The following is a 27,177-nucleotide window of genomic DNA, read 5'->3' as shown; positions in this document are numbered from 1 at the left end:
GACCTACATGTATGACTAGAATGATGATCTTAAAAAAATTTTATACTGTTAACTTACCGTCTCTAACATCATGACCAGTCGTTGTTGTCTGGGTTTGTTTGGTGTAAACAACTATTTCCTTGGGAGGAATGTTTGTAGTTTGCACTGGAACAACTGTTAGTTGGGGAATCTTTTTCTTAGCTGTTGAAACACTAAAAGAGATATAAACTTTTCAACTACTACTAGGTTAAATTAACTACAATAACACTGGTCTGCAAAATAAATTTTAATCAAGACTTGGCACTATTCTTGGTGATTCCTATGTAAAAAGACAAATATAACTGCCGCTTTTTGCCATCACCCACCATTTTTGTGGGAGCCCTGCACATCCATTTTTACCACTTTTAGATAATAATAAACTTATTGACAATGATTCAATTCAAAGGGATAAAAAGAACTATTTTTGCCGGAAACAATTATAAATAACAAAGATATGTACCATTATTTGGTACAGGTGCAAGTGAAGTGTACTTTGAGAGACTTGTTACATCTCATAGCCTTGTATATGCCAACAGCAATTCCTTAACATGAGTGACATAATCATCACTTTTTTTAATTATTCAAAATTTCTTATACACATTTTGGAATGCAAGCCAAATAAGTTTAATATGCAAAGATAGCAAATAAACATTTTCCTTCAGGGCCAAAGGATTAGTACACAACATTATTTTGAAAAGGGGTAAAAGTTTCTCTCAGAGACCAGTTCTGCACGGTCTAATGTTTGTCTCAGGCTATCCAATTCACAAAGAAAGCAACAATATTTCGTGAAACCTGATTGCAGGCCCGTTACTAAAGCAACAACTTTTAAGTCAGCCCAAAGTTTCTATTTATAATCATGATAACTATTTTTATCAAGGATCCGGCTGATATTTTCATAAGTCTTCTTAATGCCAACAAAGTATGCAACTGGAATTGATGGTAAGTCATTCCATTTGCCAACTTGACAACTTGACAACATGTTTTTGACGAATCTATAAACAATCTTCATTTGTCTAGGCCACATGGCATATTTAGCTCTGTGATCAATGAATTGGCATTAAGGCAGAGCATTATCTTCTCAGAAAAGTAATTTTAGGTTCCACTGTCTGGTCCTGTAAGAATATATTTTGAAGCCCTTTTCTAAGATATTCTACTATTGACGTCGCAATACAAGAAGTTGAGATTTAGTCTTAAGTAACTCCAAATCCCTGACCAGATCATCTAATTCAAATTCAGTAAGGTGGGGTTGCCCAGACCCTGAAGTTATATTTTATTGTAGTTTCTATATCCTTTAATATAGTAACAATGTTGCTTTTAGATGTTTAGCAACTAAAAGTTGAAATGTGTGAAAAATAAGTAGGGGATGTCCCTCACAAACACAAGGTGATTGAGGAAAACTGAGTTAATATTTGGATCTATGGTTTGATTTTACATTGGAATTGTCAAGAATGGTGTCAGGGCTGATTTTCATGCAAACCAGTGTAATTTTTAAAAATATTGTCATTAACCGAAACACAGTTAAAGATGAGAAATTATCAATAATACTACTCACTTATTTGGTAAACTATGTGGTTGTAAAGAAGTATCTGGTGTGTGATTTCTACTGGGTTCTGGAGTAAGTGAATTAGCACTGGAAATACTAGAAAAAACTTCAGATACAGGAGCTACACCAACTTCTCGAAGTAAATCATCTAGCTCTTTTCTATCACCACCACCACCCAATATGGTCCTATTTGTCGCCTCTTCAACTTCCTTTAGTTCCTTCTCGCGTCTCCTGCGATCTTTTTCTTCCCTTAAAGCTTGTAATTTTGCTTTCTTACGTTCTAATTCGGCTTTTCTATCTGCCATGCTTGGTTTAGGTCTATCTAAAATTACATCCATTTTTAGTTTTAATTAAGATTGCACTTGCGGTAACTAGTGAGTCATTGAATAAAAAGACATTTCGTTTCAGGGGGCATTCATTACACATGCGTTTCCGAGAGTAAGAAAAATCAATGGTTTAGAGTAGAATCACCAACCCGGCAAATTGACCGACTTAACATTGATACCATAACTTTCTTAAAAAGTGGTTATGAATTTATCTTTGAAGATTATTTGTATATAGTTTTTTAGGATGAAATATCGTGCTTTGTGAATTACCGTTATCTTTTTTTTTATTTTTTATAGAATAAACTTACCTACAACGTAAATATTTTTTGTGATATCAATATACAGTAAATACTACACTACGTTAAATAGTATTATAAAAACAGTCAACCTAATTATAAATAAATATTTTATTAACCAAACTGTCACCTACATCCTACATCATATTTTTTTGGTGCTGATGGTGACGTAATTCAGGATTCAGGTTCATTACCTTGGGTGGTTAAGACAAAGCTAAGAGAGTTGCATAAAGTTCAATTTTAGCCAATGACAAACCATAAATTAATTTCTTGTAGAAACAATTACTTCTATTCTATATGATTAGATATATATTTATAACGAATAAATTTGCACTGCAATTGATAGGTATAATATCCAATATTGGTAGAGGATGGTGGAGATCAATACATCTAATATTCGAAGGTTACTTTCATTATTTTACTATTTTTTATTTAACTATAAAAGATCAATTCCCAATGCAAATTTAGTATTTTGAAGTTATGGTGTATACACGATGCATAGAGCTGTAGTAATTTTAATGACCAATTTTAATAGCCCTATAATCATTTATCAATCACGATTTAAATGAAACAGAAATTAAGTTATTGACCAAAATTTTTTTCGAAGCCCTGTTTTAAAAACGGTAAACGTTTAGCTAATATGTATTATCTATAAGATCCAAAGAGAGGTTTTTTGAACAAGATACTATGCGGTTAAATCATCGAAAAATTTAATCTTTACATATATTATAGCATAATGAGATTATGCTTCTAATAAATTTTTCAATAAATGTATTTTCTCTTTATGAGTTTCTACTTCACTGGAATGTTATTAAATTATTTGAAATGACCTTAAGAATGATATGTTTCCCTAAAAATAAGTTGGTTGCAATGTCTGCTGCGGCCATGCGGCTACTTCCAATCATAGATAAAATTATACTGATTATTTAACGTTTATTTTACTCATATAAGTGAATTCTGACTGATGTTGACCAACTGAAATCAATTTGACGTTTCTGATCATTATGTACTAACAAATATTTTCTTCGAAATGACCCTAAAACTGATATATTGTCACCCAAATATGTCTGCTGCAATATATGTTGTGGTCATTCGATTACATAGACAAAACTATAATGGATTATTTAACTCTTATTCAACACAAGTAAATGCTGAGCAACTGACATTAACCTGACAACTTGACGTTTCCTGTTGTTACATATAACTTAGTAAAGTGCAATTAAGCTAGGGGAATATTTAATCCTTCTATAGTATAATGAAATTATTAGTATAATGAAATTATTATGTAGTCTCTACATATTCCAATTGTACTCAAATACAGAATACAGCCGTAGTTTGAAAATATGTAATCTTTTCTCTTTGTGGGTTCTTTCTACGCTATGTTTTGTTATCTGGGGTGTTTGGAATTGAGCTTTTAATTTAGCCCTCAGAAGAAATATTTTATTTGAAATGACCTTAAAAATCGTATGCTTCTACCCGAAAGTGGATTGGCTGCAATGTCTTTTGTGGCCATGCGGCTAATTCCAATCATAGACAAAATTATATGGATTATTCAACTTTTATTTTACACATATAAGTAAATATTGACCAACGGACATGAAATTTTTGTTTCTTGTCGTTACATACTACTATTTATGTTCTGGCGAGAATACAATATTCACCATGATCCAGATAAATACACAAAGAAATCTGTTCCATAGATAATTTCCCTCCTTGATGTCAGTTGTCAATCATAAGAAGTATGCTTAGGTTAAGTTATGGATTGAATGTTAATTTAAATTTTACCATTTAGTATTTAAATAAAGATGTTTTTATCGAAGTTGTATCGCTTTGTTGATCCATTTAGATCAATTAGCTTACCAAAAAATATGTATGCATTAAGTGTTATTCAACAGTCTTGTACAGAATCCGTGGAAACTGATAAAACCAAGAAGCCTATTAGTAAGGCTATGAAAGCTTATTTAGAGAGAGCTCGTGAATACGATGCCTTTATGAAAAAAGAAAATGAAGAATTTACTCTTGGTAAAAGATATTTAGCAAACATGATGGGTGAAGATCCAGAAAATTTCTCACAAGAGGATGTAGACAATGCTATCGAATATTTATTTCCATCTGGTTTATTTGAAAAGACAGCTCGACCACATATGAAACCACCGAATGAAATTTTTCCCGAAAGAAAAGCTGCAGAGTTTGATGAAACGGGAAGACCTTACCATTTTCTATTCTACACTGGAAAACCAAATTATTATCAAGCTTTACATAATGTAGCCCATCACATAAACGAATTGATTAAGTTTGAAGATACAATGATTAGAAAAAAATTGGAGCCTGATCCTAATTTAACTTTCGATATTTCTGGATATCAGTGGCTTGATAAAGCATCCCTAGAAATAAAATTGGTAGAAACACTTGGTGAAAAAGATTATGAATATTTCATTAATTCATTTGAAAGATTGACTGCCATGCCTTACTCATATAAAGTTAAAGATTTTATTCTTGAGTATGCAAAACCCATAATTAATAAAGTACAAAAATTTGAGGCCCCGAAAATTTGTATTGATTCTGATGGAAAACAATATGTTACTGTTTATGAATGTTTAAGAAAAAGAGCAAGAGGTGATGTTACTGTTAGAATGCCAGGAACTGGTAAAATAACTATTAATGGTAACCAAGGAATATTATATTTCAAAGAAAACCAAGAAAGAGAACAGATATTGTTTCCGTTGCTTTTCACTAATTTGTTAAATAAAGTTGATGTGGAGTGTAATGTTGAAGGAGGTGGGCAATCTGCTCAAGCAGGAGCTTTAAGGTGGGGAATATCATGGGGTTTAAAGAGTTTTGTCGAAGAGGAAATGGCTGAATCTATGAGGCTTGCTGGACTTTTAACAAGAGATTATAGAACTAGGGAGAGGAAGAAACCTGGGCAATGGGGTGCCAGACGAAAGTTCACCTGGAAAAAGCGATAAATATTAGTTGTTTGATTTTTGTATTTAAATAATGATTAAAGAGATTTATAGAAAATTTTAGTACATATTTTTTTCAACAAAACCAATTAAATATTTTCTTCCATTGTTTTTCATTTCTTGTATTCTTCCAATCCTGAACTCCTCCTTCCATTAGATCTCGTTGTTACTTTGCTTACCATCTCTTTTTGGGACTTCCTTTTTTTAGTGTGCCATATTTATATCAGTTATTTTCTTTGATGCTCTTGATTCCAGCATTTTCTCAAATATCCTAGTTTTCTAGATCTTATAATTTTGCTAATTTCTTGTTCTTGATGAAGATTCTTTATTTCCTGGTTTGTCTTTTTCTCATATGTCTCCCTCCTAATCTAAATAACTTCCTTCCCCACTTTTCTTCAAATTTATTTAGTATCAGCGTTGTCAGTTTTTTTGCCAAGTCGAGATTTTGGAACTTTTTGAGTGAAAACAGCGGAATTCTTTCGTCAAAAGCGGGACATAAAAAAACGTATATAATCAGAAGTTTTAAAAAATTTATCTTTTTATTTGAATTGAAATAACGTTTACGTGACAATAGATAGCAAAAGTAGCCATATAATAGTTATTTTCATAACAAGTGCGGAAAGTGATACTTTCCCGCACGCGACTGCAGTTGTCCGGGCAAGCGGTCAAGTGCGGGAAAGACACTTTACGCATGTGTTAGGAATATATTTTTTCATTCATTCAGAATGAATTATACAAAAAATTTATCAATAAATAATTTGATTGTAAGAATAACCTTAGTAAGTCCTTGGCAATTGGATACGGGTGATTAGGTTAGGTTAGGTTAGTTTAGTTTTAAAATTTTTGTGTTTCTAAGATTAAAATTAGTCCACGGTTTTTTTCCGTGGAAGGTGGTGATTTTGGATCATATGGTAAGATTTAGAGACACTGAAAAAGCTTCATTCTGATCCGGTTCTATAAGGTTGAAATGATGGCCACGGCTTTTTATGTGAAGGGTGGCGATTTCCGTGGCTCTTAGAGACACGGAAATTTCCCTGGAAACTGCAAATAGCGTTTTTGGAAACTGTTGAAGATCTGATGCTATTTCTATGCGGAGGTGAACACCGATTTTATAGTTTTGGTCGGGGGTCAAATTCCGAATCAGTTTAGAGGCTGAGCATGCGCACTTTCAAAATTTTCGTTCGGGGGGGGCAGAGTCATCGACTCGCGAAAGTAAATTTGAAACTGCGCATGCGATCTGTCCCTAAATTGAATCCGAATTTGACCCGCGTACAAAATTCATTAGATGGATGTATTCATCTATTCTTTAAAAGTAAATATGAAAATGGAAGTAAGGACAAGGAATAAGTAATATCTTAGTTAAGACTGTGTTTAGAAACACACGTAAAATATGGTAAATCAAATATTAATCTTTCTAAAAAATAGATTATTTGTTAGTTTAACAATTAACGTTGAAATTAATGGTTATTACATAACTGTAAAAATTATCGTTTTCCTACAGAAATATCGAAATATTTTTAACTCTTTTGTTAAATAAATATTTAATTAGAACGCAGATTGCTAATACATCTAAATATTTTAATAAATTGATAATATCAGTCTTTATGTTGGTTATCGTTGTTCATGAAGAAATTTTATATTGTTAATAAAAAAGCCATTAATAAAAAGCTATTCTGATTACAGGATATGATATTGATTCTAATATAATAATTCTCGTATAAAGCGTGGTTCTGGTTACTCCTTACAAGATTGTATTTTGTATTGCCTATGTAGTTTCATTGGGTAGTTTAAGAAATATCTTGATTACATACAAGAATCATAGAGAAAATATTGAAGATAGGGAGATTGACATATAAGTGAAATTTTTCAATTGGACGAGAGAGAAAGAGCATCGGTTTACCACCTTCTATATCCTTCTACACGCCAATAAAGTGAAAACTTGTTATTCTCCTGTTTTGCCATTCCAACCACTTGAAACTTTGACATCATTTCGACTCACGTTCGGGCACACATGAACGTGGATAGCTCCAATAGCCATTAAACATTTCTAAATTTTTCACTTCTTCCTCATCTACTGCCTTGTACCTACAGTGCGTTGGTGATTATCTTAAGGTCAGACATCTATTTATAGCGGCAAGACACAGCTCACCGGTGTTATTTATGCCAGTCTAGTGTTTTATATTGCGTAGTTATGACTTTTGTTTTCGGCCTACGCCTCTCTTTCCTTATATGATCAATTGGGGTATTGTATATCTTTCTCCTCTAAGAACGTGACCCAAGTATCCAACCTTTCCCACTTTGATCAAGTTAAACAACTCTCTCTCAGTCCCTGCTCTTCTTAGTACATCCTCGTTCCTCACTCTGTCTGTCCATGGTATACGCAACATTCTTTGAAGGGTCCACATTTCGAAAGGCTTCTAGTTTATTGATGGACGGTATCTTTAATGTCCATGTTTCCATGCTGTACAGTAAAATTGACCACACATAACATTTGACCATTTTATACCGAATGTCAAAGGAGAGATTACGGTTACACAACACCGATTTAAATTTAATGAATGCCTGTCTTGAGTGTTCAATGCGACATTTAATTTTCTGCTGAGGGTCCCATTTCTCATTTATAGTTATCCCTAGATATTTAAACGTCTTCACTTACTTGATAGGGGTGTTATCTATATGCAGTTGGGACCTTAAAATTTCATTTCTACTTATTGCCGTGCACTTGGTTTTTGTTGCATTTATTTTTAAGCCATATGATTTCCCAATATTATTTATTTTATCCAATGATAATTGCATCTCGAGTACGTTGTCTGTGAGTGTTGCCGTTTCAATAGCCTCAGCAAAGATATTCTCTATATAGAGGTTGAACAGCATAGGAGACAAAATACACCCCTGGCGTACCCCTCATAGTGTCATGCTTAACGGTATCAAACGCCTTCTCGTAGTCGATGAATGTGATGTAAACGTCTTTTCGTTGGTCAATACTGTTTTGAACGAGGGTATTCAAGTACTGCTTCGCGTGTACCCATACCATTTTTGATACCAAACTAGGTCCCTACACTTAGTTCTTCTAACTTTCTGAACATCCTTGTGTGAAGGATGATCGATGATCTCTGCATTTTACCACTTTTGATGTCTTAAGAATCATTATAAAAGTCGAGTAGAGCCGATCGTTTGGAATGTGACCTGTACTATAGATGTCGTTGAAAAGGTTTACCAACTTTTCAATGTTACCGTCTTTAAACAGCTTTATAGCCTCGGTGGGAATGTCATCTGGTCCAGTAGCTTTACCTAGATTTGCTACTTTTATGGCGCGTTCTACCCCACTTCGGATAATGGGAGGTCCGGATAAGTTTTCATTGGGTAGGCTCATGCTTTGGTCTCATGTTTTGGTCTGTCATCACTGAATACAGATGAAGCGTAATCCCTCCATGTCTTGGCCAGTTCTTCCTGGTTATTTATAAAATTATCTTGGTCATTTTTTAGCTGGGTGGTTTGATATTTCTTGTATACACGCGAGATCTCTTCAACCTTTTTGTGTAGTCCGAAGCTATGAATTTCGTCCGTCATCCACTCGTTCCACAAGTTCTCTCTATATCCTGATGATCTTGTTCTATCTTTCTTAGGTTTTCTTTTATATGTCTACTATAAGCTGCTTTAAGATGTTTGTCTCTCATTAGTTTCCTCGTGTCTATATATTTGTTATTAGCTGTTTTCGTGGTCTTTGAAAGACGAAGTTTTATATTCGCAATTAGTGGATTGTGATCAGACGTAATATCTGCACCGGGATATGCCGCCACTCTCTTAATACAATTTAGGAATCTTTTGTTTATTAAGATATAGTCGATTTGGTTTCGTATGACGTAATTCGGTCGGTCATTCGGTGCCCGCCATGTGTATAATCGCCTTGGTGGGAGATGAAACTAAGTATTGGACAGAATTAAGTTTTTCTTCGCAAAATTCAATTAGTATATCTCCCCGCTCATTCTTACCACCCAAACCAACTACGTTTCCACAACGGCCTCTACCAACCTTGGTATTAAAATCGCCCATTATTAAGTTGATATCGTTCTTCTTTGTGAGTTTTAATGCCTGATTTATTTCACTGTAGAGCTGTAAGGCTCCAATTTCTGCATTTTCTGCCGATGGCGCATAAACTTGTATCAAATTTTTCACTAGGAGACCCAAACAATCAAACTGATGGGTCAACCACCTTACAGACTCGATCTAGTACCCATTATCATTTTTTTTATTATTAAATAGAGGATTTGCACGGGAATACAGTTTCTCATCAGTAGAAGTATCGGTTGAGGTCTCTAAAGAGTAACACCTTGTGACTAGGCAAAGTGCTATTAGGGATGCCAGATAGTTAGAAGCTAAAATTGTGAGATTAGAAGTAAAAAAATCGTGAGGAATCGTGAGAGACCGTAAAATTTCCAAATGGTGTGGAAATAAAGGTAGAAAATACAAGCAGGTAATACGAACAATAAGTGCATAAGTGAAATTAACTAGAATTCTAACACAAAATAAAATTATAAATACGTAGTAAAGGGATGGTATAAAAATAAAGTAAAGGGGAGATCTCATAAAATAAATTTATTCAATCCGATTTTCAATCACTTCTTTAGGGACACATAATGAAGACACAATGAAGTTGTAGCAATTACTGCTATTCAAAACGAAGCTTTTTGTCAAAAGGAGCATTTCTAACCTTTCGGAGTTAGCCCTAGAATGCGAATTAAATTTTCAGCGATGGTAAAGAGTTCGCACCGTCACATGTAGATGACATTCACATTTCAAAAAATATGATGTCATGGGGGTCCTATTCCAATTTTTGGCTCTGTCAGACAATTTAACGACAGCTCGTTTCATCTCACCTACCGTTTCATCATTTTTGTACATAGACCCACATGCGAATTGTTCTATACGTTCGGTTATCGTTCAAGATGGTATAAAACAGGAGATTATAATTTTACTCGGGGGAAAATAAATAACCATCAATGCCAAATACCAACTAGTTATTCTGGATCGAGGTATTATATTCAAGAACCACGTCAATTACTTAGTGAACGAGACTACAAAGAAAAGTAGATGGCAATCAGGAATCATCAGAGGACGATTCAAATTTCAGGGCCATTGTTATTCCCACCCTGTATACACCTACGTCATGGAAAAACACTAGAATAAGTCACTGAAAAAAGTTCCATCAAATATCAGCCTGAGGCAAGTTACTTAAGGATCTACCGAGAGTCGGACCGTAGATCTCATAAAGGAAACCACCAGAAGATGATTTCAAGAGAGAGAGAGAGAGAGAGAGAGAGAGAGAGAGAGAGAGAGCTAGAGGACTTCACCAGAGTTTCCAAGTCCGAGAAAACAACTGGATTACGACCAGCTGTGCAGAAGAAAACAAATATGTCAATCCGAGAATCAGATGGATTTCGAGTAGAAGAAGCTTTAGGTCGTGTTTAGACGTATAAAGTGGTCAAAGAATATGCTCCTAGAGGCTGCGAAAAATACACACCTAACACGAACGCTAGAGGAATAGTGAAGTGCAATGCACAACCCTGAAGAAAATAGGAAGTTGGACAATTCTACGAAAGTATGCAAGTAAAAAGTAGAGCGAGTAGCTGACAACCCCATTGTTAAAGATATGGGAGACGGATGGAAGCTTTGCATCGTTTTATTAGAGATTCATTGCAGGAGAAGCGGATTTGGACTAGTTGTGTGTGTTAAGTCAGAGATTGGAGTGATGATGAGTTAAAGTTAATCTCAGAAACTGAAACTCTTAGGTTATGTTAGTTAATAAACAAAATACTTGATGTAGACGTGGTATTTCCTAAATATTTCAGAATGCCGAGAGACATCACGCGTAGTGTTGTTTCATTTAAAACTTTATACTTCTACCAACAAACCAAAACATTCTCAAAATCGTTACAAATAGTCTTTTTTCGGGAAAGCGTTTACTTGTTCAACCTGCTATGGTTCGTTATATATCAAGATTTGGTTATAAATCCAATTTTTCTAATTAATTGTCTCAAATATGTCATTCAGAAAATATAAAATTAAGGGAATGGTGTGAATATTTATATTGAATATAAGTTTATCAACAAATATTAATCATTTACTATTGCCATTTGTACCCTAAAATAAATATTTATATCAGTTTCACCTTGAACATAAAACTTCCAAAAAATATAAATCACCCTGTCAAGTTTCATCTGGTATTATGTTTAGGTAACAAGAATTTCAGAGATGAATAAACAACCCAGATGATTAAGAACCTTAAATTATTTATTTTGTTTATCTGCACCCTTATTTAGTACCTATTAAGGTTACATCACAAGTCTCATAAGAGATATATTTTGTCCATATGTTACTTGAGAGCATTAATTTCCTTGTCGCTTTAGAATTCAATACATTTTGTAGTTTTTTTTTTTCAAATTGAAAGATATTTCAATGTCTGCAAACGTTGTATTACTAGACCAGTCAATTTGTTTCTTTTCTTGATTAACTTGGCCATAGTATAGTGAAATATATATTACCACATACCTAGAGTGACACTAGAATGTACAAGGTATGATTGAAACTGATCCTCGAACTTTAAAGAATATGAACGTAATCAAACTAGAGTTATAAATAATATTTTCTGTACACCAATCTTTACTGCAAAACAGTAATGGTGCAATGTGAGTTATTATCTTAGAATGAAGCAATTGTTGATCAAGGAAAGTAGAAACTTGATCAAAGTGTCATTTAACGTACTTGACATTATTAAAGTCTTCTATGTAACTCTACAAAACTTACTACTCGATTATAAATCAAGGCTTTAGAGAGTGATATTTTAATGAGAACTATCACTGGTATATAAATAAAAATAAATTTCTTATTATTATAAGTTTTATCACGTAAGTTACCGATTTTATATTAATAACTAGTATACAGGGTGTTATGTTGAAAATCTGAAATGACGTTCTGAAATTTTGGATGATGCTGAGTTCAAATATAATGTTTTCCTGAAGTTTCCGGACGTAGACTTTAAATAGAATCAAATATCTGTTAATTTATTTTCGAATATTACTTGAAATTTAGATAGAATTTGTGCACAAATTGAAATATTTTCGAGATATTTTAATTTTTTTCAAAATTTTGAAATAGTCCTGGGCATAATTAAATAACCACATGTTGAGACGTGACATGTAGTTTTAACCAATATCTAAATAACAAACGCTTGCCCGCTAACTCCACATGTCCAACTCAGTGATATATCATACAGTGTGTTTTAAACTTAGTTACCAACATGCACAAATAAAATCCTCTATATACTGCTTACTTTAAATAGAACACCTTGTATTTTATTATACTCTCCGCTTTATTTTTCTTTAGCAATTCAATTAGTTTCAGTATTCTCAGAACCTAAATATAACAACTTTTGAGATATTTCATTATCTTAGTTGAAGCCTAACAACACTAAATTATTTAAGCATAAGCTATAAATATCAATGTCTAAAAGACAAAAGACATGATTATAAGAAAAAATAAGATCACCGGATCACTGATTTATGGACTCGAGTCCTAGACCTTGAATGAAGATATGAGCAAAAACTAGAAGCATTCCAAATAGGGCTTTATAGACGAATAGTTAAGATCTCCTGAAATGCTCGGCTAACAAATAACAGAAGAATTTAACAAGAACGAGAAGTAAAGATAACCAGAAAAACTCGCTAACTCCTCGTACAATACTTCAGCCACATAATGTGAAATGAATCCAGATATGCATTGCTCCAAGCCATCCTGCAAGGCAAAATATTTGGAAAAAGAGGTCCAGGAAGAAGACGAACAAACTGGGTTAAGAGCCATAGAACGTGGTTCTTCAAAACCTTTCTTCAACTCTTTCGCATTGCTGTTAATCGCCAACATTCGTCACGTATAGGCATGACAAGAATTCCATTCCATTAGTTAAGGTGATATTTTATCAAAACTGAAAAGTCATTAATAACATGAAAGGATTATTAATTTTGTATATAATTAATCACGTTGACTAGGTATTTTGTATTAATTTAATTAGACAAATTGAAAATAAAAATAAGTAAATGTGATATTAAACAAAATTTCATAATGAATATTCAAAAGTAGCACCATCCACTTCTGAACATTTATGAATCCTTTTCATTAAGTTATGTCTCATAATTTTGATAATATTGTCAGGTGTGAACTGGAAGCAATTAAGAATCTGCATCATATATTCCTTTGTAGTAACAGGTGTAGAAAATAACGGATATTCAATGTAACTTAAAATCCGAAGAAGCCAAGTTAGAAGAGCAAGTTGATCAACAAAATGGACCTTGATTGGCAATCAATTTGTCTTCAAACATGTCGTAACGATACTGAGCAACCGCCCAAAGTTATCAGGAGGGGTTGCATTTTCATGATACCAAGCTGAAGCCGCCCCACCATTTCTTTAAGAATGTAATACCAGCCAACGAAACGGACCCTGATTGGCAATTCATTTATCATCAACAATGTCGTCTGGCTTCTCCTAAAATGTGGCCGCCATTTAAATTTATATAATAAAATTTTTATTTGTATATGTATGTATGTAAGTAATAAATCACTCAATAAGTCGTGTGACTGAAAAAATATGACGTTTATGAAGTACAAACTTTCAAAAGACTATGTGTATAATTTCATGATATTTCGTTTAGTCAAAAAAAATGACAGTCATTTAAGTGAAGCTACATTTGTTATTTTCGAAATAATGGATTTAAAACAAGGTCGTGTGTTAATTTTATATTATTGCTTCTTGATGACAAAAAAATACTGTACAAGCTCAGCAATGGCTTCAAAAGTTTTATCCGGACTCTGCTCTATCGAAAAAAACCATTTGTTATTGGTTCGTTGAATATAAACGTGGTCGTACTGACACCGATGATGGTGAACGTTCTGGTCGCCCAATTGGGGTTGTCACTCCAGAACATATCAAAAAAGTCCACAACTTGGTTCTATCTAATCATAAATTGAAATTGGTTGAGATAGCTAATGCCGTAAAGATGTCAGAAGGTAGTGTGTTTACAATTATACATGAAAAAAAGCTTTTTTTAAAATAGGTGCCGCGTTTTCTCATAATCGATCAAAAGCAACATGTTGATGATTCAGAGCAGTGTTTGACCATGTTTACACGTAATAAATCAGATTTTTTGCGACAATGAATGAAACATGGATCCATCGTCTGAGAGGACTGCAGCCGGTGGTCTTTTAGTTTTTGAAAGGTTAGTTCTGGTTTTTATATTTCCCATTTTTTGTGGTTGTTCATATCTTTGGCGAGATTGAAAATAATTGGACATGGAGTAACAACAAAAAAAAGTACTTATAGAAACCCGTATCTGTATCTGTTATACAAAATTCTAAAATTTAAATTGGACAATTATCTAATCAGCAAGTTCTTAGTAGTATGAATTTTCAAAGCACTTCAAGATTTAAGGGAAGATGATTCCGATGGAAGACTGCAGTTTTGTGAACAAATTATGAATCAATTAAACATAGAAAACTGTAATACATTCTTTTTTGGTGTTAAATTCAGAGACAAATCAAGAAAATTATCAATATTAGAGCAATAAGAAGGGGGAGGAGTGAAGGTCATACTCACCACCAAGAAAAAGTATATTTTTGGGAAGGAAAAGTAGGAAGCCAAGAAGTTAACAATTAAAACTTTTAGTGAGTATTTCGTATATCGAATTAATATTTTCTTCACATAGGAACAAATACTGCAAGCCTCAACGTCGATTGCACTGTACTTCATGAGTGCATACGACCAAGTGAAAAAGAATTCATGACACAATTTCTAGAAAAATTTTAATTATTCATTTTAGAATCTTAACACGTTTATTTTAATAACCAACTTGTATGCAATTGATTTTAAATCCAAATATTTTTTGTTTGTTTTTTGTTTAGCTCTCCCACGTCTAATTTTTTTAACGTTAAGTGGATTAGCTCATTGTATTTCTTCATAAATATTTTGCTGTTTCTCATCGCGTTAGTACTAACATATGTGGCATTTTGTAGCAATAAACGTCCTAAACGATTAGCGCAAATAATAATATATAAAATAATTAAATGTTTTTATGTGGAATCGTTGACGTAAAATATTTATTTTCAGTTTGACAACAATATATCTTTCAACTAATTATGTCCATGTAAGTAAAAATAGGACTTGAATACGAGGGATATCTTCTAGTTTTATGTTGTGTCGGATTCTAACAAGTTATTAGAAAGATTGGGTGAAATCTATATTAACCACATTCACTAAAATACCTATCTGAGTTGGCAGCAGTAATGCAACTGTAAATCGATTGTTAACATTTGGTGGGTTTGCAGATTTAAGACAGACAAAATTAGCAAAATATAATGATGGATGTATTCAATAATGTGTAAAAAATCATGTTTGCATAATAATTTTTCATTAAGGAAAGAAGATATACAAACTACACACATTTAACTGTGAGTTGTGGATTTATTCATAAAAATCACAACAGTTATTTGTTATTTTGAGGATATCTAAACCAATTATATTCATACAAATATATCCTAATATTTATTTATAAAGAATTCCAACAAAACATCGATATAAAATTTGAAAGGTTATTCCACGACGTAAGGTGGTACATATAGGAAGATTTACTGAAATGTTCATTGTATGGTGAGGAAATTAGGCATAATGTAACTGTGGTGGCTTGTACCGTCTAGATGGGAAGCATATCAGTATCAGGGTACATAGTGGTGATTGGTTGAATACTTGCTAATTCATAGTAAACACTTATATTTATTCATATTTATTTTTTGCTAGCTGACCCGGCAGGCTTCATACTGCCTCATACGATAAATAAAAGACCTCAACTTTTGTATACAATAAACTCAGAACAAACAAAAGGAAGCCTTTTTTTATTAGAACAAATAAAAAAATGCTCGGTATGAATGAAGTTTTATTATTATTTTAGATAAATTTCACATGATGTTGCTTACATACAAAACAGAGTATTCCTGAAATACTGGCTATTTGTAAAGTTTCAATTTAATATTGACAGACACGAACATATATGATACAGTCTGTTAATCAATTTCAAGTTTTGTGATAAAATATATTTTCTATTCTGTTGTGTGCTGTGTAAATAAACAAAGATGACGGGTTTTCGATGCGCGAACACGCGACGTATAAATAATTGTCCATGCGTGAAACAGGGAGACTCCAAGTTGATTCCGCAAACTTCCAAGACTAGTCTTGCGATTTATTTATAGTTATCGCAAATGCCAGACATACCGGAAATTGTAAACATTTGAAATCGAATGGTAAATCCGGTGGAATCATCGGCATACGTGCCATAAAGACATCCTCTCCTTTGTATTTTCCGTTTTTGATTGTTGCTTCAATGACTGCAAATTGTGAGGTGGTAATCAAGGCAAGAATTTAAAAACTTCGTGGGATAGCTGATTACGTCATCCTGATTCATAACGGTGTCGACTGATTTGAAGGAAACCAACTGTCCCGGAAGAAAATTCTGAAAGGTCGCATTGTGATCCTCGACATCTTTATTTTTCGCCGCCGATATTGCTCTTTCACCCAGCCAATTATGGTTATTATACTGTTGCGCTATATCTGGGAAAACACGCTGAATAAGCTCTTCTTTTGAGAGAGTATCACGAAAGTAAAGTTTTCGCGCACCTAGCGTTAATCGTTATTCACTAGATGGATGCACTCTTTGTCTGAGGTATCGATCGACATAGAGGATGGATCGACTTATAGTCAAATGTCAAAAATTATGTTTTCGTTCAGAAAGTTAGTTTGCGACAAAACATCAAGGAAAAACAAAATTTTTTATTCAATTCGGCGTATCTGTTCACCTTTTAAACCTTCTCTGGAGACTTCCGCAAATAATTCAAGACCAAAATTAACCAAATCTGTCCAGCCGCTTTCTAGTTTTAGCGAGACTAACGAACAGCAATTAATTTTTAGTGTTATATAGATGTATCCAAAGTATAGAAAGATAATCAGATAATCAATTACTAAGGCTATTTAGCAATATTTGTACAATAAGAAATTAGTATCTGAAATAGATATTGCCGCTAAAGTGGCAAACAATTTCAAAGCCTTTTTGTTTTCATGTTATGGAGTCTCTAAAAATGACAACTTGGTTATTGAAATGAGACAAATGTAATGATATCTTATAGAAAGGGGCAATTTATAACTTAAAAGAAAGTTTTTTGGTTTCTTTAGCATTTATAGTTACTCCACAATTAATTATCAAAATTCAAATAAATACGTCGCTCGGCTCGTTTTATTTGCAGCAACTCGGACGGTAAGCTACGTCATCAGCGCCTATTGCTTGACACATGGAAAGTATTATTATTACGAGTACTGTATCCACTTTATCCAGGGGTTTGGACAAAGTGAATAATTTCACATATTTTTTATTCAGTAAAAGGGTGTATGACACTACAAATTAATGCAGCTCCTCAAAAGACTCGACATATATCGGAAGGGTATTCGTTGCATTGAAAAGTTATATTGGAACCGAACAGCACAGCTAAAAAAAGAAAATAATATGTCCAATACTATAAAAATCAAGAGAGTAGTGCTGTATCTATTTCTGTTTAATTTTTATTCTGAGGTGATTTTTAGGGAGGCTCTGGAGGACCTGGAGATGGGAGTTAAGGTTAATGGAATGGAGATTAACAATATCAGATACGTATAGTTGGGCGTATAATTCGAAATATCTATTCCTGTACTTGTTAATTGAGGAAAAGGAATGAAAATGTGAAGTATCAGACAAAGGACAGCCCTACACTCGATATGTAGTGGTTAATAAAAGCCGTAAACATCCAAGCCGTAAATTAGAAGAAGAACATTGATCATCCTACCTTTTTCTTTTTATTCCAACTATTATTACGAGTGTAACTGAAATGAATATACGTTACATCTGTATAAATAATTGTGAATTTCGTTCAATTTTTTCATAGTAGACAACAAATGTGGAGAAAGAAAAGTAATAATCACATTTAATCTTCTCTTAGCACAATTTCAACTAGTAATGTGTAAATAAATCACTACTAGCGATTAACTTTCCCAAATTGTCCTGAAGCAATACTGGTAAGGTAGTCTAGTAATATCTCAATTTAATTACGGGGTTGTGATTTATGGACTTGCGATAAAAATCGCCTTCAGCGTATTTAAAATGTATGTGTTAGGTTTATTTGTGGTCTGAGTCGTCGCATTCCTACATCACAATACCTGACTAGAATAGGATGGTTAAATTTAAATAAAAGGAGACTTGCACATGGATGGTCTTAGTGTCACAGAATTATGTTAACAAAAATATTTCATTCTCTTCATGGGAACATCTGAAATTCGTATTGTACATAACTTACCATCCATAGTGAGTTCATTGGAGTTTTTTCAACATTTCCATAATTACCAGGGTTGTCTGAAAAGTCTCAATTTGAAGACTTGTTAGTACAATTTAGGGAATATATTTACGCATGCGTTGAGAAAATCTTACTAAAATTTCTGCCATTTTGGACTCTTAGTTCCTATTTACAATGTGTAAGAATACACCTCCTCATCATTTACGATCGTAAAATTGTGGAAAGCTAAATTAAAGCGTGGCAATGTTAGCAAGCCTGACTATGAGAGTCTATAAAATGGCACTGGACGACCGTCTAATTAATATTAGAGAGGTAGAAGAAGCTATCTGCGCGTTGGGTACAGCATTTGCTCACTATGGACTTCAAGCACAATCGAATAAACATTTTCCAAGCCATATCCAAGGATCCACATTCTTGAAACAGTCAAGATAGTGGATTGTGAATGGAGAACCTTCTTCGAAAAAGACAAAGATGATTCATCGGCCGAAAAAGTGCTGGAGTCCCTTTTTTGGGATAGCCATGGGATTGCTCAACAACTCTCTTCAAAAAGGTGAAAACAATAACAGGATAGTATTGCTTGATAAGTTGAAGGGAGAAATAGCAAAAAAGCGAGCGCATTTAAAGAAAAAGAACGTGCTTCTCCATCAGAACCACGTACTTTCTCAAACGATAGCTAAAATTCATGAATTGCACTTCAAATTGATTGATAAACTACATTAGATCTAGCACGAAGTGATTTTTTTCTAACCTCAAAGATACAGTAACAGAAGAGATATTTTCATCAAACGAGGACGTTATTGCCAACGTAAACGCCTATTTTGAGCAGAAAGATTTGGAAGGGTATAAAACGTTACAATAGCTGTATAGACTTAAAACGAGACTATGTTAATTATGGAAAAAAATATCTGGTTTCTTTGTTGAGGCGGACATTTTTCAGTTAATTCAGTTAATGAATTCTATAAAGTGTAGTTTCTTTTTAAACACGTACAAAAGTTGCACCGGCTAGACTAAATAGTTACGAGAACAAATAAAACTCGTAGTATCTAAGAAATTAGTGGGAAAATTACGACGGAATAATGAGAAACTTGATTCTGGCAAAAAGTTCAGAAGATAAAGTAGGAGTCATTAGACTGAATGTTAATTACAAATATTCAAGTTTGAACTATACTACTGCGAAGCTAGGCATCTTGATTAGTTGATGTGAAGAAAGTAATTGGTAAACTAAATAATACGAGGGCGGTTAGACGTAGCTAACAGTCATTTGTCAACATTTTACGTAAATCAGATTATGAAAGAAAGAATTAGTTTCGAATGTTAATTAAATATAGATTTTTACGAAGAAAAACAATTAAAGAAACTGAGGAAAAGTGAAATAAATATTTTCCTGAAAGTGCTCCGTCCCCCATAATTATTTATAAGTGGTTTTCTGCTCATAAACGTGACTATATGAACACGGATGGTGCTGCGCATATTAGATACAGTAAATTTTATTTAAATTTTTGAAAAATTTATAGAAAAAATATAAATTTTGTTACTGATATTATATTGCTTTTAAAATCAATGATCAAATTAGTAATTTTACGGGGCCCCTGCTCACTCGGGGCCTGCGGCTTTAACCCCCTTAGACCCTACCTAAATCCGACGCCAACAATTGCAGTTATTCTTCATACCATCTGCACCTTTGAGATAGCTAATGCAGTAATTATTATAATCAAATGAGTATTCAATATTTTGTATCTATCTGCCAAGATAGTGCCTTGATTCTGGTATTAACAATTCGAATGATTGTTACAGGAGATGAAGCTTGGATACACCATTATATTCCAGAAACAAAAATATAATTCAAATATCCAAGAAATATCTTTCCAAGAAAGTGTATTGGGATTCTAAACCTCTTTTTTAAATATTTCTTTCACCACGATAATGCGTTCGTACATTTGACGGCGATTATTGCTGAGAAATTAGCCAAACAAGGCTTTTGATCGCTTATATCACGGCATTCTTCTCACTAATCTATCCAACATTAGCTTAACTGATTTATTTACCAATTCTTTTATGTAGTAGTTCACTTAGAATTACTTACCATGGTTTCAACTCCATGGAACATTAACGTACAGACCTTTCTTAGTCTATTATGATTTTCAGCATTTTTACATTCTAATGTTCTCCTTTATGCAAATGATCAATCAATATTTTATAGTAAACGTAGTCGCTTATTTCAATTTAATATAGATACAATTGGTGTGTTACGATAAACATGCATTACTTTATAATTCCCAAGGTAGGAAACTTAACCCCACTTATATTAATTATCGCTGAAACATTATCTTTACTTTTTAATGTATTCTTTTTACGAAACCAGAGTATGCTTCTATGAGACCGTTGGTACCCAAGTAATCAAAATAAATAATATAATAAATAGAAAGTATGTTAAATATATATGGTTTAATCTTGATATTACAGTTACAAAGCTTTTACTTAAACGGTTTAGCAACTAGACGTATGTGTCCTTCCTTGACAACATTGTGACGAATAAATTTGACTATCCATGTCTTTTTAGAATATATTTTTCTCAGATTGTCACCCATTCTTTATTTTATTTTTCTATTGCTAGAACTAATGTTCTCAATGTTCACATTTTTATAAAATGAACCAATATCACTAGGATTTTCCGGAAACTATGATCGGGTTAACCTGATTATGATTTTAATGTTGGGAAACTAACCCGGATTACGTTCATTTTTGTTCGGAAACTGATCGAGTAAATTAGCCTTTGCCAGCTGTATTATGAACGTTTTCTTATTGGGAACGTGGCAATGAAACACCTAAGTAGACTAATTTTAATATATTTTCCGAGCTTTCAAATACTTCATCGTCTGGGAAACAATTAATTGTGATTTGTGGTGGTTTTGAGAATTTTAACAAGAATTTATACAACTCAAAACCACCACTAATCTCAATTAATTATTTCCTAGACGATGAATACGAGTACGTAAGTATATGAAAACTTGGAAAATATATTAAAATTAGTCTACTTTGGTGTTTCAATGCCACTCCCAATAAGAAAACGCTTATATATTCATTACATACATATGAAACAAAATAAATTGATTCATTATTTTTTTCTTTCTTGTGATAAGCTTATCTTTCAAATCCCCAGAACTTCCCACATGATAGTAATAGATAAAATCATTACGTCTAGTTTCCATTTGATAAAAAGTGAGAATATTCGAAAATATAAGACAATTTGACTTCTCTAGTTCTGTAATTATTTATAAGATTATCTAGTATGAGAAAAACTTCAAATTTTCAACACTTTATTAATAGAATGTGCTTAAGTTATATGAAAATATTCATAAAGAAAAACTTTTTTTCCTCAATATCTATTTCGTTTTTTGATCTTCAAAAATGATTCATTCCCCTTGAATGGCTGTCTAATATAAATTCTTATGAGCGGCGGAATTGATTTGTTAGTTTTGCTGCTTTTATACTTTTCGGCATTTCAGCATAAAAATAGCATATTATATAACTAAATAAATATCATGGAAAAACTAACACGCAAAGAAGCAAAAAAATTTCTTGTAGCCCAAATTTTAAACGGTGATTAAAACTTGGTTCTGTGTTAGGATCCAAAATCAGCTGATATATTTGCTAACTTAACTCAGAACATAGTTTCCGAAAAGCCCTACTGTATACAGAAATCTTTGGATAGTTTTTGCACTATTTCTAACATAAAAAGAATAATGGAGTTATCTATAACTCATTTTTTTGTATTTTTATGTTTTAACAGATTTTGTACTGTCTCAATCGATAAATAGAAGACCAAAACTTTTCTATAGAATAAACTTAAAACAATCAAGAGGAACCCTTTTTTATTAGAACAAATAAAAGAAGCTCGGTATGAATGAAATTTTATTATTATTTTTAATTATTTACACATGATGTTGCTTACTTACAAAACAGAGTTTTCCTGAAATACCTACTGGCTATTTATAAGGTTTTAATTTGATATTGACAGACACACACAGTTATGATACATTCTATTAATCAATTTAAAGCATTCTGTTAAACTTTATTTTTGGTTTTGTTTTGTGGTGACTAAATAAACAAAGATGACGGTTTTCCGACGAGCGAAGACGCGACGTATAATTGTCCATGCTCCAAACAGGGAAACTCCAAGTTGATTCCGTTAACTTTCAACGACCGGCCTTGCGATTTATTTACGGTCATAGCAAAGGCCAGACGTTCCAAAAATTGTAAACGTTTAAAATCGAATGGTCGGGGTCAAGACATACTTTTTTTGTATTTTCCCTTAATGATTGTTGCTTCAATGAGGTTATTTATCACCATTTTCACAGCCAGTCCTGTTCCATTGCACAGTCGAGGTTAAATAATGTTACGCAGCATGATGACGTCTAATCCTACTTTCAACTGCAAATTGTGAGTTGGTAATCAATTCAATTCCATTCAATTTAAAAACGTCGTGGGGTAGTTGACTACGTCATCCAGGTTCATAACGATGTCTACTGATTTGAAGGAAACTAACTGTCCCGGAAGAAAATTCTGAATGGTTCGCCTCTGATATTGCTCGTTCACCCAGACAATTATGGTTATTAAACTGTTGTGCTATATCTGGGAAAACACGCTGAATAAGCTCCTCTTTTGAGTCTGTGATGGAACAGAAGTCTGCGGGTAATGTGATGAATCCATTCGAGGTGTCCACTGTGACTTTATTATTTCCAATATCTAACAACTGCTTCGCAAACACATCTCATTGCAAAAATATCCGCATGCTAGCAGTTAAGTGTCACTATCACGAGAGATCAACAAAAACGCATAACTTGAAATATCACTATCACAAAGGATCACAGAAGTAAAGAAAGTTCTCGTGCACGTAATCGTAACAAAGATAGAAGGATGCACTCTTTGTCTGAGGTATTGATCGACATAGAGGACGGATCGACATATTAGTTGGTTGTCAAATGTAAAATAATGTGATTGCGTTCAGAAATTTAATTTGTGACAAAACTTTAAGATTTATCAATCTACATATAGTTGGTTGTGAAATGTTAAATATTATGGTTGGGTTCAGAAACTTAATTTGTGACAAAACATAGTAAAACAAAATTTTTATCATTTATCATTTAATTTGATTGACGAAGTGTGTAGATTATGCCAAAAAATTAAATGTTTTCTTCACAGTAAAATAAGTTTTTTATTTTAAAAATTGTCTACAAATTCCCAATATTTCAAGAAAATGTTTTGAATTGTAAATTTATTGATTCAACCCAATTTTATAACAAATGCAAATACATAAGCACGGATACTGTTGTTTACAATAAAATAAATTTAAAAATCTAAAAAGCATTTGCAGATTGATGGACGATCTAAATGTAATTTAAAGACTAGAGTACGTAGGTATAGAATATTAAGTCACTCGATTTAGTTAGCTTGCGATCACTTAAATCACGTCACGCATATTGATGATCGTTGCAAAATGTTTGTTCAAAACTAACGTTTTCTTTAAGATTTTCCCAATGCTAAAATTCAATTATCATTTATTTTTCATTTTATTACTACTCAAAATAGCTTTGATTTCAGTCACTATAAAACTAGCATATTTTACAAAAAGTGACTAGTATTTTATTATAACAAGAGAATCATGGAATAAGCTCTAGTAATATCAAAAAGTATAATTTATACTTGATAATTGCCGAAAACAAAAGGAAAAAGATTTGAACAGATGCTGCGTGGTTGCCATAAAATCATATTTCTGCGTAAAAATAGTTCAATTTTATAGTTATCTAGATCAAATGAATGGCAAAAATAATATGATATGGTAATGAAAATCTCGGCAACAAATGGTAGTATTATAGCTTAATTCCCTAAAAGAGTTAAAGAAATTTAAAGATTCAACGAAAATAATAGAAAAAAAAAATGAAAAATGTTAGCGCACTAGTTATAAACAAAGCCATCTTTAGCCTACAGGTTCTCATCGGGAGATGCAGAGATATAAACAAAGACGCACATCTGGGCTTTATATCGATTTCTCTAAGGTTTTCGATAACATCACGACAAACTTATAAAGATTCTTAGAAACACTTGCATTGACGCAAAAGGTATCCGTATTATCGATAATATGTACTGGAGTCAAACTTCCAGAAGAAAAGTAGATAATTCGCTCAGAGGAAAAATTGCTGTCAAGAAGGGATTGCGACATGATTGCATTCTGTCACCTCTCCAAAATTTACTCTCAAGAAATTTTTAGAAAAGCACTGGCAGAATTATCAGATGGCATTAAAATCAACCGGGAAGTAATCAACAACATTAGATATGCCGACGACACAGAAATTATTGTAAGTAACAAGGAAGATATTATGCAAATATACGCAAAAAATTAAGACTATAGTTTATCATTGAATATATCGAAAACAAAACATACGATTATCAGCAAAAGTCAGCATTCTCTAGTGCGTCTAACAATAAACGCGGTCAAGATACAGATCTGGTAGAAACGTACACATATTTTGGATCCAAAGTAAACCCAAGAAAAGATCAGGCATCAGAAATACGATTTCAAATAAGAAGAGATGCGTTTAACAACAAGAAGAAACGATATATCAGCAAAGATATTTCTTTACAACTAAAATTAAGACTAGTCAGGTACTACATTCTGTTTTGTTCTATGGTATGAGGCTTGGACTACAACCAAGGTTACTTTAAAAAGACTGGAGCCTTTTGAAATGTCGATATATCGGCGCATTTTGAAATATCTTCGACGGAGCACATCACCAACATGGAAGTTATACCGAGATTAGGGGAAGAGAGGGAAGTCATGACAAATACCGCCTTTTGCAGTTGTTTGTCCAATGCAAAAGAGATAGTGAAAGGGGACTAGGGAGAAGACGGTTATGATTACAAAACTTAAGCCAATGGCTTTGAGTATCATCTGTTGATTTATTTATAAACGCAGTAACCAAATAAGAATATCCTTGTTAATAGTCAACGTTCGCAATAGATAAGGCCATGAAAGAAAAAGATGTACCCAAGTATTAGAAAAAAATTCTTTCAAGACTGAATTTTGTGAACGATCAGATTTATTTTCCATAATGGAATTAACACGAAACTTCAAAAATATTCTTTATTAAAGCAGATTAGGATCATCAATTGATGAAAAACCGCCGTTTCTTGAAGAAAGAAATCGTTACTTTTCTAACTAATGCCGCGAAGAATATTGAATTACATTTCCTCCGAAGAACGTGTCGTTTAATAGTTGCAAGAAAAGCTGTATTAGTAATCCGATGAGCGGTTTCGTGTTGGATCTCTTCAGAACAGTGTATTCTAAGCATCTTTGTATGGTTAAAGCAGATTGTATTTCGAGCTTTAGGTAGTACGCAATTAATTCATTCTTACAATTATAAGAATTATCTATTAATGCTAGGGTTTTAGTCTCACCAGTGTTTTCGATGGTAACATATTTCCTTTTATTTTTATTATCTTTTACCCCCTTTTGAGGATGAATCCCGAGGAGTAGGCAAATGAAATCTTGAAATCAGCGTATTATATCAGTGATTCATTTTCTACAATTACTTACTCAATCTCCTTTTGATCTCCTTCTGGAAAAGTCCAATCAAGCTTCTTAAATGTCAAGTTTTCGCTCCACATCAAAGGTTTCGTATTGAAAGCAATTTTTTTTAAAAAAAAAGAAACAAAATGTTTTATCTCTGATATTATTTGATTTAATTTGATTATATATACTCATACTATCAGAATAATCCGGCGCTTATTTCGAAAAAGTTTACAACTTGAATATTGTGGAATTTTAGCAAATTATTATCTATTTTCCACTATTTGCATTTTCTTTATGATAACTTCTAAACACTACTTCTCCTTTATTCCGTTTAATGAAAAACCATGGTTTTTAACAATCTTCTATTACGAGTACACTATTAATCCTCATTTTTTTTCAGACCGTATCAAAGAACTTATGGTTAAGATCTACGTAAAGAGCGTTCAAGATACCCGGTTTGAATTATACTAATAACCAACTAATAACATAATTAAACAATGAAACAACCCTCAGTAGGTGGTCGTTAATACGAATGAAAAAGTACAGGCTTGTACTTAAATACTTTGTGATTTTTCTGAAAAGGGCTTCTTGCGTTCGATTACCATCTGAACCTGAGTGTTAAAATATGGAAAAAAATTTGACGATTCAAATAAAAAAATGCTAGTAGGGCTCTAGAGCCGAGTTTTAAATATTTTAACGTTTTTCGTATTTATTTCTATTTTTTAAAACACTATACATTATTTATAATAATTCACTACGACTATTTATTTAAAACTAAACTAACCGCATTTATATACCTAAATAAAATTCTAGTTCTAGAACAAAAATAAACAAAGGAAATAAATAAATAGACTTGCAGCTTGAACGTAATAAAAATGGCATCGAACCGATGATGTTGCAAGTGCAAGATCTTGCATGAAACAATCAGCTGAACTTCATGTGCGCATTCTTTTTATCAAGAAATATTGTACCTTGCATTGCATTGCACGTTGTACTGTATCATATCAAGCGGCGTAATATTGCCAGTTCCAAATTTAGGATAAAATTC

General features: G+C 32.8%; 2 protein-coding genes across 16 annotated transcripts in view; one reads left to right on the top strand and one right to left on the bottom strand.

Annotated features, from left to right (window-relative positions):
- LOC130442133 (cytoplasmic dynein 1 intermediate chain) overlaps positions 1–2,375 on the bottom strand; it is a 56,269-nt gene extending 53,894 nt beyond the window's left edge. For 8 of the 15 annotated variants that reach the window (XM_056776199.1, XM_056776202.1, XM_056776208.1 and 5 more), the window contains exons 1-3: positions 2,196–2,359; positions 1,571–1,883; positions 58–191 (exon numbers count right to left, since the gene is read on the bottom strand). In XM_056776199.1, coding sequence (XP_056632177.1) covers positions 58–191; positions 1,571–1,866 — 430 coding nt within the window. In that variant the 5' untranslated portion in view covers positions 1,867–1,883; positions 2,196–2,359. Of the gene's footprint in view, positions 1–57; positions 192–1,570; positions 1,884–2,195 lie in introns of all 15 variants that reach the window. The other 7 variants (XM_056776197.1, XM_056776198.1, XM_056776201.1 and 4 more) reach the window with 4 other exon arrangements.
- Positions 2,376–3,904: 1,529 nt separating this feature from the next.
- On the top strand, positions 3,905–5,256 carry LOC130442137 (28S ribosomal protein S9, mitochondrial). The gene has a single exon (XM_056776214.1). The coding sequence runs from the start codon at positions 3,989–3,991 to the stop codon at positions 5,147–5,149; it is 1,161 nt and encodes a 386-aa protein (XP_056632192.1). The 5' UTR covers positions 3,905–3,988; the 3' UTR covers positions 5,150–5,256.
- Positions 5,257–27,177: the final 21,921 nt, after the last annotated feature.

This window comes from Diorhabda sublineata, chromosome 3, assembly GCF_026230105.1.
Source record: "Diorhabda sublineata isolate icDioSubl1.1 chromosome 3, icDioSubl1.1, whole genome shotgun sequence".
NCBI classification, from domain to species: Eukaryota; Metazoa; Arthropoda; class Insecta; order Coleoptera; family Chrysomelidae; genus Diorhabda; species Diorhabda sublineata.
Note: the sequence above shows the minus strand (reverse complement) of the source record. Positions and strands in the feature narration are given on the sequence as shown.